Consider the following 16,404-nt stretch of genomic DNA (forward strand, 5'->3'; position numbering starts at 1 on the left):
AATCCTAGGTATTTTCTGCCTCTGGAAAGAATAAGGTCATTTTAAAATATAGAAGTTAAATTATACAAGGTAAAGACCATTCTCAGAAGAGTTTTAAAATAATAACTCCTTTATAAAATTTCCCCCGATACCAATTCTCTCAAAGCTGATATAGTGAAAGGCATGCACAGGTCACTGGCCTGGGGTTTGCTTGTTCCTTTGTTTTTGTTTGGGTTTTTTTTACATCTGTTTTACACAAGACCTGATGGTCCATGGCCTAGAATCCCACCACATGGGAGACAAAAGCGGGAAAATCATAAGTTTATTATCAGCCTGGGTCCTCTTAGTTCTAGGCCAGTCGGGACTCAGGGAGATGCTGATAAGAAGACAAAAATAATTAATTAGGCCAAAGATGGGTAATTAATTTTTCTTCATGTGTTTGTCAACACACCCTTTCTCCTCAGGATGGAAGGTAGGCATCCTGGATCGCCAGCCCCGTTGTCTCTTCATATATCTTTAGGTGTACCCCAAGAGGTGTACCCCAAGAGTATGGCTAAGACAGTAGCCAAGGGTAAAAGGATGCTGGGCTCCTCAGCCATTTCCCCTTCACTATGTCTGTCCTTAGCCCGGTAGACTCTTGGTGAGCCCTTAAACTCAGCGCCCAAGACGCATGCCTCACTTGCTCTGTCTCGCTTGCCCTGGATGTCTGTCTGACCCACTTGTGTCCTCTCAATAGCCGCCGGTCACTAAGAGTCTTGTCACCAATTGCAAGCCGGTAACTGACAAGATCCACAAAGCATATAAAGACAAGAACAAATACAGGTAAGGAGTAAAAATCTCTTTGTTCAGCTTAAGAATAGTCAGAAAGGTCCAGCGAGTTTGTGTCTCTACGGTGTTTTATTAATTGCACGTTTGTTAAAGTCCTCTAAGTAATCGTAAAAAATGCTTTTATTTCTGTTCATGTTGAGTCCAATAAGTATTCAAGGACACTTTTCCTACTGAAATGTTGTTTTCCGTTTCACATGTATTTATAAAACTATTGAAATATGTTTGACAATTAGGTTTGAAATCATGGGAGAGGAAGAAATCGCTTTCAAGATGATACGTACCAATGTTTCTCATGTGGTTGGCCAGTTGGATGACATCAGAAAAAACCCCAGGTAGGAATTGGGCTTTTTTTTTCTGATTATAATTTTTTTTTTAATTCTAAAAGGGAACAAACAGGAGTAAAGAGAAGAGAGTGTCTTATTTCATTTTGGAGTAGGCACAGAAGCTCCCGTTAAGGTCGTAGTGTTTCATCTGGGTTTGAGCAGAGAGGCAGGAGCTGTGAGTTCAGTTGTCCGTTTCCCACAGAGGGCCTTGCCCAAACTGCTGAGATGTGGGTGTCACCTGCCACGGAGCCACAAGGGTGGGGTCAGGGGGCTTGTACACAGCTGGCACTGTATTTCTTAAAAGGCTCCTCCTGAGCAGTTGCCATGGCAACTAGACTGAGCCCTCCCCCCAACCCCATGCCTTCCTAGCATGCAGGCGGGGCCGCTCTGAGTGAGCGCTCTAACCAACGAGGCAACTCACTCTGGCTATTTGATAGCCTGGGGCTTCTTAGCTTTTTTTTATTTTTTATATCGTTTTAACTTATTTTTGAGACAAGCTCTCACTAGCCCAAGCTGTCCTGGAATTCAATAGAGATCCGCTTCTGCCTCCTGAGTTCTAAAATACAGGCATCGGTCACCATGCTCAGCTAATCTTCCTTTTTAACTTGTTCTTTCTGTAAGAGGGGTGTGTGTGTGTGTGTGTGTGTGTGTGTGTGTGTGTGTGTGTGTGTGTGTGTGTGTGTGTTTTGTTTGGTTTGCTTTTGGTTTTTTGAACAGGGTTTGTTTCTCTCTGTAGCCCTAGCTATCCTGGAATTCTCCCTGTAGACCAGGCTACCCTCAAACTCAAGAGATCTGCCCGCCTCTGCCCCGCCAGTGCTGAGATTAAAGGTATGCGCCACCACGCTGTCCTGTCTGTGACTTCTAAAGTTGTTCCTGCATCCTCTTTCTTTTTCCCAGAATTGTAGTTGGACCTGAAGGTTTTATTAAATTGGTTTGACTTTTCTTTTAAATTGTTCTTTTCAAAAGTGTTGGTGTCCAGACCGATCATAATCTTAGGGACCTCAGCTTGTGACTTTCTCCTTAAAGAAGACCTGACATAAGAAAGGACAACCCCTCCGACCTTGCTCTTGCCAGCCCCCAGCCGCTCACAGCTTGGTTGGGGATACAGAGTCTACACTGTTGGGCACCATCTCTGTGTCAAGCATCTACACGAGCGTGACACAGCAGTCAAGTCAGAGAACTTGTACTAGGCGCTGACTCAGCTGTCAGCCGGTAAACCATTACTGAGCACAGACTTGTCGCTGCACCGCATGGATGCCATTCATCGACCCCACGGTTACATCAATCTTTCAGAATTATCTGCTCTAGTTCTCTTGTTTGACTGGGGAGGAACTGGCAAGGAAGTTTTACAGCACTCCACTCCTCTAGGGAATGATGTCAGCCAGTATGCCGACTAGAGGAGCTGGGTGCACTGAAATGGTTTGGAGCCCAGGTTTCTTACTTTATTAGATCAGGTTCATGTGTATGATGACTAGTAACTCCCTGTTGTTTCAGGAAGTTTGTCTGTCTGAATGACAACATTGACCACAATCATAAAGATGCCCAGACAGTGAAAGCTGTTCTCAGGGACTTCTATGAATCCATGTTTCCCATACCTTCCCAGTTTGAGCTGCCAAGGGAGTATCGGAACCGTTTTCTTCACATGCATGAGCTTCAGGAATGGTAAATTCTTGGTTTTTATACATATGCGTGTGTGTGTGTGTGTGTGTGTGTGTGTGTGTGTGTGTGTGTGTGTGTGTGGTGTCCCCATGTATCTGCATATATATTTCTATGTGGACTTTAGAATGCTGACAGTTCTTTAATGTGCTATCTGCCATGTAATTTATTTGAAAAAACAGATTTAGAATTTTTGTTCTATTAAACATTTAAAAGGCACTATAGGGGCATTTCAAGAGATTTGAAAAATAGGTAACTGGGTTTTTTCAGTTTTACTGCTTGAAGCTTCCTTTAATTGACTGTTAGCTGATCAATATCTAAGTGAGTGGCAGCACTGATGTGGAAGATCTTGCATTTAGTATTAATGATAAGCATATGAAGTCAGCGCGGCTGGCCAGACTGCTGGGCAAGCTTTTAGACCAAGTGGGAACTTCGTAGACAATGTCGGAAAGATTGACATCTGTCAAGTGTTGCTTAGAACTTAGAGGCAAAGGGGAGGGGGAAACAGGCTGGGGAGGGGCTGTGGAAGGGGGACTGGGAAGAGGACATTTGAAATGTAAATATATAAAATAGTAATAATAATAAAAAGGGAGTCATCTGCTACAGTTGGGAAGGATGAGACAAGAGAAGACAGTTAAACTGACATGGGGGGGTCATACAATTCACCCCATCACTTTCAGCCACAGGGTTCAGCGGCATTTACTACTCATGATGCTATGTAGCATTGCCGGCTTGAAGACTTTCCCAGCAGCCTTTGAGCAGACATTTCCCCATCACTTTGCCCTCGGCCCCTGGTGACCATTTATTTGCCCTCTCTCTGAATTCACTTGTTTCTGGATATTGCTTATGTAAGGACTTGTGCCACGTGACATCACATTTCTGACTTCTTCCCCATTAAGGGAATTGTTTGTTTTCTTAATGACAAGAATCAAACCCCAGGCCTTGTGCATGCTAAGCAAGCACTTTACAGTCAAGATACATGCTGAGCCCTTGAGTTTTTTAAGATAGGGTTTCATTCCTTAACTCGTGCTAGTCTAGAATTCTCTTTGCAGCCCAAACTGGTCTGCAACTTGTGATCGTATCCTGACCTCTGCCTCATAAGTGCTGGGAGTAAGTTGCTTACACTGACGTAGCTGGCAAGTGCTAGACCAGGCCTGCGTCTTGCCCACACATTCTAGTATCTGCTCTGTATGCTCTCCCCCTTTTGTATTCACTGCCATGAGGTCGGGCAACTTTAATCTTTGAATTTATGAAGGCCTTTAACCCTTTGCCTGCCTCCCTAGGGTGGGTGTTCCAAAGATGGGACATCTATAGTGCTGACTTTGAGGTCGAAGTCTGTCCAGGGTGAGGGGCACCAGAGAGAATAGATTAGGTGTGGCAGTAAGGTTTCCGATGATTTTGGTGTGCCGGGGATGGGAGCACTTGATTCTTTTGGGAAAAGGTGACACTTGGACTTGATTGCTGTCTTTATGAAACATACCTCTCATACCCAAGGGAATAACCGTTTACTCTTGAGCCAAATGAGAGTGACTGTGGCCTGGGAAATGAATTCAGGTTCTTAATAACATGCGGAAAGGTTTCGTGACGTTTCCAGAGTTACAAAACAAAAGGAGATCATAAATCAAAGCACCATAAGAATACAGTGGTAGAAACGATCAGGTTAACAGCTGTGCGCAAAATTACAACCCTCGTGTCAAAGTACCGAAGTACATTCTGGAGCCAAGTAAGAGTGACCAGGCCCTGGGAACACAGATTTAAGTTGGCCCCAGATTCTTGTCCCGATGTGGTAATAGTTAGATGGCATCTCCTATAATAGCAACAAAGAAAGTCATAAATTAAGGTACTTGTAAAATACATTTCTGGAAACACTAGGTTGGTGTTTAAAACCAAGCTGAGAAATGTCTGCTGGAGGCTTCAGTGCCATCTGTCAGCCTCCAAGGACTGATGAAAGCGGTACACAGAGGTCAGAGACTGTCGTAGGGCAGACCTGGCAGGTCTTGACAACTTGAAAGAACCCGGAGGGTGCAGCTGGGTAAACGAGATGGTGTTCTCGCTGCCCTCCCTGCCTGTTCATTCTCATAAGGAGAAGCTGTGAGTATGGATTCGTCTTCATATGCAGCCTCTCGCGGTGTCCAGCCTTCGGGCACTTCCCAGCATTAACTCCCCCAGTCCGGTTTCTGGCTTTGATCTCCAGCAGCACATTGAGTAAGTGGCAGGATTCAGAGTACTTTGAGCGTTTTCCACGGCACCTCCTGGGCAGTCGGCTGTGTCAAAATGAAGCTGAGTATCTCCTTGGCAGCCACCTGCTGTCAGAATCTCAGTTGAAATGGATGATGAACGAAACTATGTGCTTCCCTCGGGAAGCAAATGGCCACATAAGTAGGTGCCAATGCTGTAGGGGAAGGGTGGAAGGGGTTTGTGGTCTAAATCAGTGGTGGGAATGACAAAAACCTGCACCAGACATTTTAATATAAAAGTATGCAGTAGGATGGTTGGGGAGGGGAACACCCGTATAGAAGAAGGGAAGGGGGATGGATAGGGGACTTATATCCAGGAAACTGGGAAAGGGAATAACATTTGAAAATGTAGATTAAAAATTCCAATAAAAAATGTTTTTAAAGTATACAATAAATGAATACAGGGGCTGTTTTTATTTATCCTAGCTAGTTCCCCAATAACAACACTAGAGAGACCAAGATTTGTTTTCAACTTAAAGTACAATAACTAGGCATTATAATTCTATTCTAATCCTCTGATCTAATATGCTACCTCTCAGCCAAAATCCCCAAGTTATTTGCATTTTTGTATTGGTCTGGCTTTCCTGGCTTCAGGTGTGTTCTATGTTGATGCCTCTCCATATCCCTTCCAGCCTCATAACCTGCATACACATAGGAATATATGCAGATTAAAATCTGCACATGAGAGAAGACGTGTTCTTTGTCTTTGGAGCCTGGCTTTTTTTTCCTGAGCCTTTCCAGCTGCATCCATCTTCGTGCACATGTCACGATTTCATTTTTCTCTATGGCTCAGGAAACCCCTGTGTATATGAACCATATCTTCTTTTTAAATACTTAAGTAGTATATGAGTACACTGTAGCTGTCTTCAGACACATCAGTGGAAGAACAGCTGAGCCATCTCTCCAGCCCCCAGACCGTATCTTCTTCATGCCTTCACTTGTTGGACATTTATGCTGCTTCTGTGTGTTAGCTCCTGTGACTAAGTGTGCAGTGGTCAGCACGGCCGTGCTGGGTACCTCCGAGGCCCGCATAGACTCTGAATGACCCTGCACACAGTAGAGTCCACTGAGCTGGCTGCGTCTGGTCACAGATATTAGAAACAAAGAGAAGAACCACTTGTGATAAAATATTGACTTAAACTGGAGAGACATATATTCCCAAAGAGCTAGGAGAACCTGGGACTAGGTAAAAAGCCAGAATGGAGTAGTTACTGGTAGTTGAAACCTCATGGTAAGCATTTTCACTGAATGTTCATAACAGCACTCTGTCTCTTTGTCTGTCAGCTCCAGGTCCCCTTCATTCTCCCCACAGAAGGTCACTTTTGCTTGATTTCTTTTTTCTTCTCATTGCCCTAAAACAACCCCTCATTTTTGCCACACCTCAGCTAAAAATGGACTGTGTGCCTTGTTTGTCCGTCTGTCCTTCACAGCCTCCGTATTCACCCTGCTTGTATGCCACGGTTCATCTGCTGTCCTGTTAGGGTTTGACCAGTAAACCTCATTTCCAGAGTAGCCTGGGTCCTGTCAGCCATCTTCCTGTGGCTCTGTCTTCCCAGAGCCTCGTTGGCTCTTCAGGACTCAGGGTGGCTGGGCCTCTCTGCCACTGTTCTTTCCACCTTCTCAGCCAGAGGCACTGCATCTCACTCAAGGCTAAGGAAAAGTGTGACCGTTGGTGCGCCTGTCATCTCTCTGGGGGGTTGGTTCTATAGAACCTTATTTTGATAATACATGTTTCTAGCCATGTCAATGGCTCTCCACGTTTCTGAACACTTTCAAGCAGAAACTTAATGTTCTTCATCCCTCTGTATCCACAGGTTTTTTTTTTTTTCTAGAATAAATTAACGTGAATGAGTAAATAAAAATAACTGTTACTTTAAGGTCTACAAGTACTTTTCTTTGAGAGCGGAGGAAACTTACTACCTGAAGTACAATATTTATTATAAAATGACAGGTCTGAACTTGTGTTAGAAATGTATAGTTTATTGATATTTTAGGGTTGACTCTATACATCGTTTTGCTTCACAATGTGCACAGTGAATTCCTGTAAAGATGAGTGAATAACTTCTGTTTCTGAGCAGGAGAGCATATCGAGACAAGCTGAAGTTTTGGACCCACTGCGTGCTAGCGACATTGATCATATTTACTGTATTCTCATTTTTTGCTGAGCAGGTAAGTTTTCTGTGATCCCCATGGCCTTTTAGAAATGATATAAACTCACACCTACAGTCGGGTGGAGAATCCCAGTACTTGGGAGGTTTGAGGGTAACCTGGGCTACTTAGAGGTTGTGTTGAAAATCTGTACCATCAACCCCCCTCCCCCAGGGGGTAAAAAGAAGGAAAGGGAAGGTGTCTTAGTTGGGGTTTTACTGCTGTGAACAGATACCATGACCAATGTTGTCTTATAAGGACAACATTTAGTTGGGGCTGGCTTACAGGTTCAGAGGGTCAGTTCGTTATCATCAAGGCAGGGACACGGCAGCATCCAGGCAGGCATGGATGAAGTTCTCCATCTTTATCTGAAGGCTGCTAGCAGTATACCGACTTCCAGGCAGTTAGGATGAGCGCCTTCACCCACAGTGACACACGTACTCCCAACAAGGCCATGCCTGGGCTAAGCACATACAAACCATCACAGAAGGTAAATCAGTGTAAACAGATATCCTGTTAGCACACCAAGTCATCCACTGTTCAGCTGTTAGCATATTGCTCTGTGTGACTGTGTCCAGCACGTCCAGTCGTGCAGTGCTCAACCATTAGTTTATAGCCCTGTGTCAGTGTGTCCAGCATATCCACTCATGTTGTCCTTTGCCGTTAGCTTATTGTTGTGTCAGTGTATCCAACATGTCATGTCATACAGTGCTCAGCCGACCATAGCCCTGTGTCCAGAATATTCAGCAAACTTTTATTCATGTATCCTGTCTTCCTTTTCACTTTTGTAGACTTCAAACCATAATTGAGAAGCTCTCTTTCCAACCCAGATTGTGCCTAGAGCTGTTCTCTGGTACTAGTTTTCTTCCTTTTCCTTCTTAGAGAAGCCAGTGTCTCCGCGGGTGCTTGTGGTCTTGTATGTCATTGGACACACACCAGCAGTCCCCTGCCTACATCCCTTTGAACTGTCTTTTGTCCTCCCACCTCGGCCATCAGCCTCTCGATTCTGTCCACCTGGGCGTGCATTCAGCCAGGGCCCAGAAATGGGAGGAAGTTGTGATGATAATATTAAAGTGATAACCTTCACTGAGCTGCAAGGGTGAAACACTGAGAAGGAAAAGATTGAAGGGGAGGGAAGGAAGGACTGGTGCAAGCCTGGGGAGGGGCAGTGGAGAGGGGGAGCTCCTCGGTCTCCTCTGCCTCCTCCACCTCCCCAGCTTCCTGGGAGGTGGCTGCTGAGTAAAGCTGCCGCCTGTCACACCCAGGACGCACACTGGAAAGAAGATGTAAACACACAGACAGTAAAATTCAGGATTGAGTGAGAGGCCAGGACCTTCATGCGCATCTTAAGAACGTTCCTGATCTTACGTTCTTGTAGGAGGAAAATAAACTTAAAAGAAAACTTAAAAAAAAAAAAAAAACACCCACACACCCACACCACAAAACAAAACTTAGCAACCTGTTCTCAGCTGTTTCAAGATGAAGGAGAGGGACTTGGCTGAAACAGGCCACTGGGAGTGTTGTAAGCAGCGAGAAGGGTGTGAAGGCTGAGCCTTCTCTTGTGTCATTTGTCCCAGGAGAAAGCAAGGAACTAGAAAGGCAGGGAGAAGGGAGAGGCCCTTCCATGCTTCTCCAGGGCCTTGCTCTCCTACCAAATCAGTGTCCATCCTTCCATCCCTACCCCTTACCATCCTCACAGACAACCAGCGACCACTGCTCCTCCCTCAGCTCATTAGTGGGATCGCTCAAATGGCCCAGCCAGCCTCGACCTCTGAAGGAACCAGGCTGGTTGTATAGACAGGGAGAGGAAAGAATCCTCATAGCAGCTTTACGACAATGGTTAGGGTTTCCATTTTACTTACAGCACATGTAACTGTGTCTTTGAGAAAAGAAGTATTTATTCAGGTTCTAAACAACATTCAGAAATGAACTTTAAAATCTTTTTTTAATGTTTATTTCTACGTGTGTGGGTGTTTCTATGCACCATGTGTGTGCAGTGCCAGAGGAGGCCAGGAGAGGGCATCAGATTACCCGGAACTGGAGTTGCACCGGGAGCGAGCCATGATAATGGGTGCTGGAAATCAAACCCAGGTCCTGTGCCAGCCAGGACTCTTATTGTCGAGCCGTCTGTCTCTCCAGCACCTGAAATTAATGGTTTTCATTTTAACCCATTCCGAACCATTGTCTATTTTCAAATGACTGTTGTTAGTAAAACACCAATAGGATTTTAATATAGTTTTTTTAACTGTTTTACAAAAAAAAAAAAGTCTATTCCTAATGATTAAACAGAGGCAGCTCCTTTCAATTAAAAAAAAAAATCAAAACTGGACAGAGATGTTGAAAGTAAACACCCTTAGTGACGGCTATATAAAATTGGTCACTACAGATCTTCAAAGAATGAACCGTGGGCCAACGTAAGTTTAGTCTTGCATGTCTGCGAGCACGCGCAGAGGGCTGTGTATGGCCCGAAACAAAACTAGATGGGAGTTTTGGTTTTGTTTTGTTCTTATGTTTTGTGATGTTGTTGTATCAGACCATGTCAGTGATCAAGAACGTGCAGGTCCCAGAAAACAAGCTGCCCTCACTAACAGTCTTCCACCAACTCGGAAACCCAATGTTTAGTTTCTGCCTTCCATCATGTAGATAATTGCTCTGAAGAGGAAGATATTCCCCAGGAGGAGAACGCACAAGGAAGCTAGTCCAGACCAGATCCGGGTGTAGAAGATCTCCATTGGAAAGTCACCTACCTCAGCATCTGTGAACATCCCCCTCCTCGCCACCACTGCGGTGTCCCTGTGATGTGCCACGGAGGCAGCCTCGTGGGGAGAAGGGACAGCACGCCTACTGTGTGCTGCGTGCTACGCTGTGAAGAGAGCCCATCGACCTGGGATGACTCTCACACTAAGAACTTGTATCGTAGTTTGTACAGTTGTACTTTTAAAGGATTTGCTGGCGGACCTGTCAGGTTGTTGATAAACCCTCCCTGACAAGCTGCCGGTTTCTTCCCCCAGTTACTGCGGACTGAGAAGTCAGGGCATCTTGAAAGCAGGTGCTGAGGGACCCTCGTCTTTGCATTCCAAAGCCATCTACCATAACCGCTCGCTTTTCTCCTCCCCTGATCCATTGCCTGTTTTTAAAACAGTAAGTGGCTACTAAGTTAGTCACTCTCGTTTCTGAAAATAACAAATCAGGATGTCAAAACATGTTTGTATAGAGCTCATTTAAATAATGTAAAGCGATTACTTCTTGAGCATATCTAAATTATTGATTTTATTAACATGCAAGTGGTCTTGAATCGCTAACAACTACTGAAGAGCTTGAGACCGATGTGGAAAACGCTTTGAGCTTGCTTAACTCATTCCCCAGGGATACTGATCGCCTGTGCGGGCCTGATTGCATAGGCTGGTGTCAAGTAGCAGGGCTGCTCACCAGATGTAATTATGTCGTGGAGATGTATGTACGCAAACAAGTGCCTCACTTCAGAAATGACCAGTGCTGTCAGCACCAGCCCACGACTGTGGTGTCCAGTTGGGAATCCATCATATCGTCCAACGCTCACCCTGCTTGAGCAGGGGCCAACCAGCTTCTGTAAAAGAACAGTAAATAACTTGAGACCCATCATCCATCTTTGTCAAACGGTCTTCTTTGCTTAAATTTTTTGTTGTTTTGGATGATTTATTTTTATTATTTTGTTGCTTTTCAAGACAAGGATTCTCTGTGTATCCCTGGCTGTTTCAGTAATTCACTCTGGAGACCAGGCTGGCCTTGAACTTAGAATCCACCTGCCTCCTGAGTGCTGGGATATGGACCAACACCACCCAGCCTTTTTTTTTTTTTTTTTTTTTTTTTTTGCTAAACAACCCAATACAAAGATGAAAACCTGCTTTAGTTTGCAGCTATACAAACACACCCCGCCCGGGCCATTGTTGTCTGGCTGGAGAATCATTTTTAACATGTGGGTGAGCAAAGCCTGACATTGCCTTGCCCCCATTACATGCAGATTGGGGAGACATGATTCCATGAGTCCTTTATGAATTCTGGCCATATCTTCAATCATGATCTCAGTAGTATTCCTCTGAAATGGCACACATTTTTCTAATGAGAACTTGAAATGTAAATATTGTGTTTGTGCTGTAAATTTTGTGTATTTCAAAAATTGAAGACTCATAAAAAACACATTTATTGATACTTTGAGTTTATTGTTGGTATTTTTATTAATATGTATTTATTAATTATGTATGAGGATTTTGCCCTCACGTACCATATGTATGCCTGGTGGGTTTGGAGACCAGAAGAGAGTTTCATATCCCCTAGACCTGGAGTTACAAATGGTTGGGAGCCACAATCTAGGCTCTGGGGATTGAACCCAGATCCTAAAGAACAGCCAGTGCTCGTAACCACTGAGTCATCTCTCCAGCACTATGCTTTGAGCTTTAAGTCTGAAGACTGGGGTTACTGTTGGACTTGAATGGTCGTCTGTGCAGGCTCTCGGGCTCTGCAATGAACACTATAACCTGTGAAGTACTGTAAGGAAAGGTTAGATATGACATGCTGGAGAATGTTGCTTTATGGGAACGGGGATAGAGTCTAAATGGAATTTGTCGAAAAGTGTAAGGGCCATCTGGGTGTTATCTAGAAGCTGAGAACTTATTTTGGAAAAGTTACATATAGATACCAGACATTTGGGTGTAATATAGGTTTCTGCAGTTGGATGAGCATAGACTGTATCTAGTGAGAAGCTTGGTAATAGAGTGGATAGTTAGACACAAACGTTCCTAGAATCGTTATCTAATGAGTCAGCAAGCTGTTGGGACAGGATTCGTGGCCAGACATTTTAAAAGCTTATAAAGTCCTTCAAGTGCAGTTCCATAAAAGGTCAGGATGTGTCTCAGGTCAACCTGTGATACTGAAATAAGACAACATGTTTGTGATCCCTGCGTTCAGGAGGCTAAGAGATTGGCCATGAGTTCAAGGCCAGCCTGAGCTACATGGTGAGTATAACATAGGTAACCTGTGCGACTAAGAGGCCTTATCTCAAAACCACCACCACTCCAAAGAATAAGAAGCAAACACGGGTAATTTATGAAGAACAGAAGTGCATCTTCCAGAAGTCGTAAGGGAATGCCATACCCCCAGGAGTGAAATATTACCTTGTGCTGACAGGGAGAAGGTGGAGAAACAAAGGGACAGATTCTTTTCCTCAAATGCCCAATTGGTCATGTCACCAAGGTTCCCACACTTGGCAACATGACATGGCTGATTAAATCCCACAGAAATCCACCTGCCTCCTGAGTGCAGGCAGGGATCAAAGGTGTGCGCCGCCACAGCCACCTTATGTATTTATAGTGTGTGTGTCACAGAGAGGCAGATACACACCACGGCGTACTTTCCGACGTCAGAAAAGCACATGGTAGGGGTCGGCTCTCCACCTGAGACACAGGTCCCAGGAAACGAGCTCAGGTTCCTTGTAAGCTGAACTTTAGGGGCAAGGTCACAAAGCATCACATTGTGTGCAGATTCTCTCATCCCTGGGGTCCACCAGGCCTTGGGAGCCAGTATTTAGCATTACAGTACATAGCAAAAGTCCAAAGCTCAACACAGAGCAGATGGTGTAAGCCAATCTAACAAGTCCCCATTTAATGTATATTCATTCCACCAGGGGTCTTCCTCTCAAGACCCCTGACTAATATACCCTGCCAGGACTGTTGCTCAGCTCTGTCCATCCCTGCCTCTCCGTATCAGTTCCATCCCCAGAATGAAGGCATTGCCTCCTAACTCATCCCTCAGAGAGGCCAGAAACATCATCCCTCTCTGGTTCGGTATAGAAAGTTCTGATTGGGAATGAATATACCGATTAGCTTGCTCTAGGCTCCGTCTTCTTTTGGCCTGTGATGGATGATTTAACCAAAGAGATTTAGCACAGGAAAAAGAGACACAAGGATTAGAAAAACATAAAATTGTCTTTATAGTAACATCAGAATGCACCTGAAGGACAGGAGACTTGGCATAAGGGGTTGTCTCCTGCCAAGTCTCAGGGTCTGAGTTTGATACCTGAATCCACACAGGGAAATGAGAAAGCCGGCTCCTGCATCCTTTGATCTCCATAGTATTTGTGTGTGTGTGTGTGTGTGTGTGTGTGTGTGTGTGTGTGTGTGTGTGTGTGTGTGTGTGTATGAAAGCAGCATGAAAGAGAGAACTCCCAAAAGCTGGAGCCCAGTACGTGTGGCCCTTTGTCTCCCCAAAAGTAAGCTGAAATGACTGACCAGCTGTTCTGCCTGCCACCAGGCCCGGGGAGTCCCAAAACACCAGGGTTTCAGGACAGCCATGGTATCCCAAGCAGGCTGGACAAGCCAGGAGGAGCAAGCCAGTAAGCAGCATCCCTCTGTGAACATCAGTTCCTGCCTCCAGGTTCCCTCCATGTCTAAGTTCCTGTATTGATTTCTTCTTCGAGGACTATAGATGTGAACGCATAGGCCAAATAAACCCTTTCCTCCCCAACTTGCTTTTAGTCAAATGGTGTTTCATCATAGCCATAGTAACCCAAACTAAGACAGAAGACAGAAACAAACAAAACAAAAAATCCTGGCAGCAGGCCTCTTAGAGATACTGGCAGAGTTAGGAGTTAGGATTAAAATACAAGGAATCCCTAATAGTATCGGGGGTCGGCTCTCTTACACCAATGGGTCTCAGGTTGGGGTACTTCTCTCTGTTCTCTTTCTTTGGAGCTAGGCTTTCTCTATCTCCATCTTTATCCCTGCACATCATGTGGGCAAGATTTGAGTTGCAGGTTTTGTGGGTAGATCGATGTCCCTCCACCTCCGGAAGTCCTGAGGTGACCACTCTAGTCTCTGCATCCCCCTATGAGTCAGCTAGGCTCACCCCCATAGATTCCCTGTATCCTCCCCCACCCTGGGCCTCCAGCTAATCCCAGAGATGCCACCCCACCCATACATACCAACTTCGATTCTCCTAGCCCTTTCCTATGCCCCTCCCCAAACCCGATCATCATCCCTCCTCCCTTCTTCTTCCCCTCTCCTAGCCTCTCTCTACCTACCTCCAATGACTATTTAGTTTCCTCTGCTGAGTGAAATTCATGCATCTTCCCTCGGGACCTCCTTATTATCCAGTTTCTGTGGGCCTGTGGATTGTAACATGGCTATCTTCCATTTTTTGGCTAATGTCCACTTATAAGTGAGTACGTACCATATATGTCTTTCTAGCTCTGGGTTACCTCACTCAGGATGATATACTCAGTGATATACCATTTGCCAGCAAAACTGACTCTATTAATGATACTCTGCTATGCTTGCAGACAGGAGCCTAGCATAACTGTCTCCACAGAGGCTTCATACAGCAGCGGATGGAGACATATGCAGAGACGCACAGCCAGAGCTCGGGAGCCTTGTGGAACAGTAGGGGATAGAAGTGAGGAAGCTGGAGGGGTCAAGGACACCACAAGAAGACCCACAGAGTCAACTAACCTGAGCCCATGAGGTCTCATACTGGGCTACCAACCAGGGAGCATGCAGAAACTGAACCTAGGCCCCCAACACATCAGCGGCAGATGAGCAGTTTGTCCTGTATGTGGGTCCCCTAACAAGTGGTGCAGGGGCTGTCTTGGTCTCTGTTCCTTGCCATTGGATCCCCATCCACTAACTGGACTGCCTGGTTGGTCCTCAGGGGGAGAGGATCGCTGTCCCAGAGTGGGATGGTGCCCAAGGGGAGGAGCTAATGGGAGGAGGGACTTGTAAGGTTGTGACTGGGAAGAGAGGAGGGAGTGGGACTGTGATTGGGACATAAAGTGAATAAAAAATACAAATTATTGGGGAAAAAATAGAACCGCTGATTTAAACGAAAACAAACAAATAAATAATTCAACAAATAAATAAATAGGGTCTAGTGCCTATAGCAAAGTTTCTCAGGAGAACCTCCGTTTCAACATACTGGTTGGTGGTCCGGTTGGTCCTCTAAGCCTCCTTCTGCCCCTCCACTGCCAGCATACGGACATGTCTTGACTCTCAGTGTCCAGACAGACAGTGCATAACAACTCTATGCTCAAAAGGAACCTTTTCTGTCAGTTCTAATTCATTCATTCAATTGCTATAGTTTTGGGGTTTTTTTCTTTCTTTTTTTTAACATACACTGTCACAACATGGTCAATTTAGAAAGGGTCTGGCTATTCCTCTCCGAACAATATGTCATATGAATTTTAACGAAGGCTTAGTGACATAGTATGGTACCTTACTACTATTCATAAAATGCCAGGCACTTTGGCCCATCTAGAAAGATACTGCCAACAAGTGCTGAGCATTGCCAAATTCGCACACACATACAGAGAGGAGAGAGGACAGAAGAGAAAGAGATGCACATGGAATGTTGGAATTTTTTTTTTAAAACGTCTGCTTCACATGACCCATCTGGCTCCAGACTTCTCTCCTCAGCCCTTTCACAGCACAAGCATGTGTCTTCACAAGTGTCACTCCTGAGGTCATAGAGACAGCCTAAAAATCTCCATTCCAAAGTCACTTCCCTAAGACACGCCTCCACTTTTTAAACGATGCCTGGGCATCTACACACGTGACTTCCCACCGCTCCTTTACCCTCTGTGGGTAGTCCCTGCCGCTAGATGCCCAGACTTAGCTGAAGATTTGGTTGCAGTGGTTCTCAACCTTCCTAACACTGCCACCCTCTAATACAGTTCTTCCACATGTTGTGGTGACCAGCCATAAAACTATTTTGTTGCTACTTCATAACTGTAAACTGAGGAATGACACCCAAAATTGACTGCTGGTTTTCAGATTACACATGTACACACATGCCAGAATACTTATGCACACAAATGCATGCATGGGTACACACACACACACACACACACAACCACACAAATACATAGCACTGGCAAGACTCAATTTTTTTCTAATTCAGTCTATAGATCAGCGACACCCTTCCTTCATCAAAGAAAATAGTAAAGTTGTTTTTGTTTTGAGTGGTTCTAGGAAAACCCGTTGAAAATGTGGGAAATAAGAGTCAAGCATCCATAGAATGTGTCTTAGGGAGGAAGAAGGTGAGAGACTTGCTGTCTCACAAACTGAAAGTTTGCTAAGGTTGGAGTAATGAAAACCGTGGTTTGCAAGCAGGGACCTAGGGAAATCTGCCAGTTGAACAACAGGAAGAGTAAACTCAAGAATTTTGGGAAACAGACTTTGATTTGATCATTGTGTACTGTATACATG

The 16,404-nt window shown here is 44.9% G+C and overlaps 2 protein-coding genes across 14 annotated transcripts in view; one reads left to right on the top strand and one right to left on the bottom strand.

Moving 5' to 3' along the window:
- Gnptab (N-acetylglucosamine-1-phosphate transferase subunits alpha and beta) overlaps positions 1-11,359 on the top strand; it is a 66,845-nt gene extending 55,486 nt beyond the window's left edge. For 2 of the 5 annotated variants that reach the window (XR_015624180.1, XR_015624179.1), the window contains 6 exons: positions 716-801; positions 1,041-1,139; positions 1,867-1,958; positions 2,625-2,792; positions 7,102-7,192; positions 9,815-11,359. Coding sequence is in view for 3 of the 5 variants with exons in the window: in XM_087557824.1 (XP_087413950.1) it covers positions 716-801; positions 1,041-1,139; positions 2,625-2,792; positions 7,102-7,192; positions 9,815-9,892 (522 nt within the window). In the remaining 2 variants the exon portion in view is untranslated. Of the gene's footprint in view, positions 1-715; positions 802-1,040; positions 1,140-1,866; positions 1,959-2,096; positions 2,793-7,101; positions 7,193-9,814 lie in introns of those variants that run through there. The other 3 variants (XM_087557824.1, NM_001427158.1, XM_087557823.1) reach the window with 2 other exon arrangements.
- Positions 6,983-16,404, bottom strand: part of Chpt1 (choline phosphotransferase 1) — a 52,082-nt gene continuing 42,660 nt past the window's right edge. For 3 of the 9 annotated variants that reach the window (XR_015624183.1, XM_087557830.1, XM_087557828.1), the window contains 2 exons: positions 10,601-10,757; positions 6,983-7,634 (listed from right to left, as the gene is read on the bottom strand). Coding sequence is in view for 6 of the 9 variants with exons in the window: in XM_087557830.1 (XP_087413956.1) it covers positions 7,591-7,634; positions 10,601-10,757 (201 nt within the window). In the remaining 3 variants the exon portion in view is untranslated. Of the gene's footprint in view, positions 7,635-9,045; positions 9,314-10,317; positions 10,758-16,404 lie in introns of those variants that run through there. The other 6 variants (XR_015624182.1, XM_087557827.1, XM_087557825.1 and 3 more) reach the window with 3 other exon arrangements.

The sequence above is a fragment of the Rattus norvegicus genome, chromosome 7 (assembly GCF_021556685.1).
Source record: "Rattus norvegicus strain SHRSP/BbbUtx chromosome 7, alternate assembly SHRSP_T2T, whole genome shotgun sequence".
NCBI lineage: Eukaryota > Metazoa > Chordata > Mammalia > Rodentia > Muridae > Rattus > Rattus norvegicus.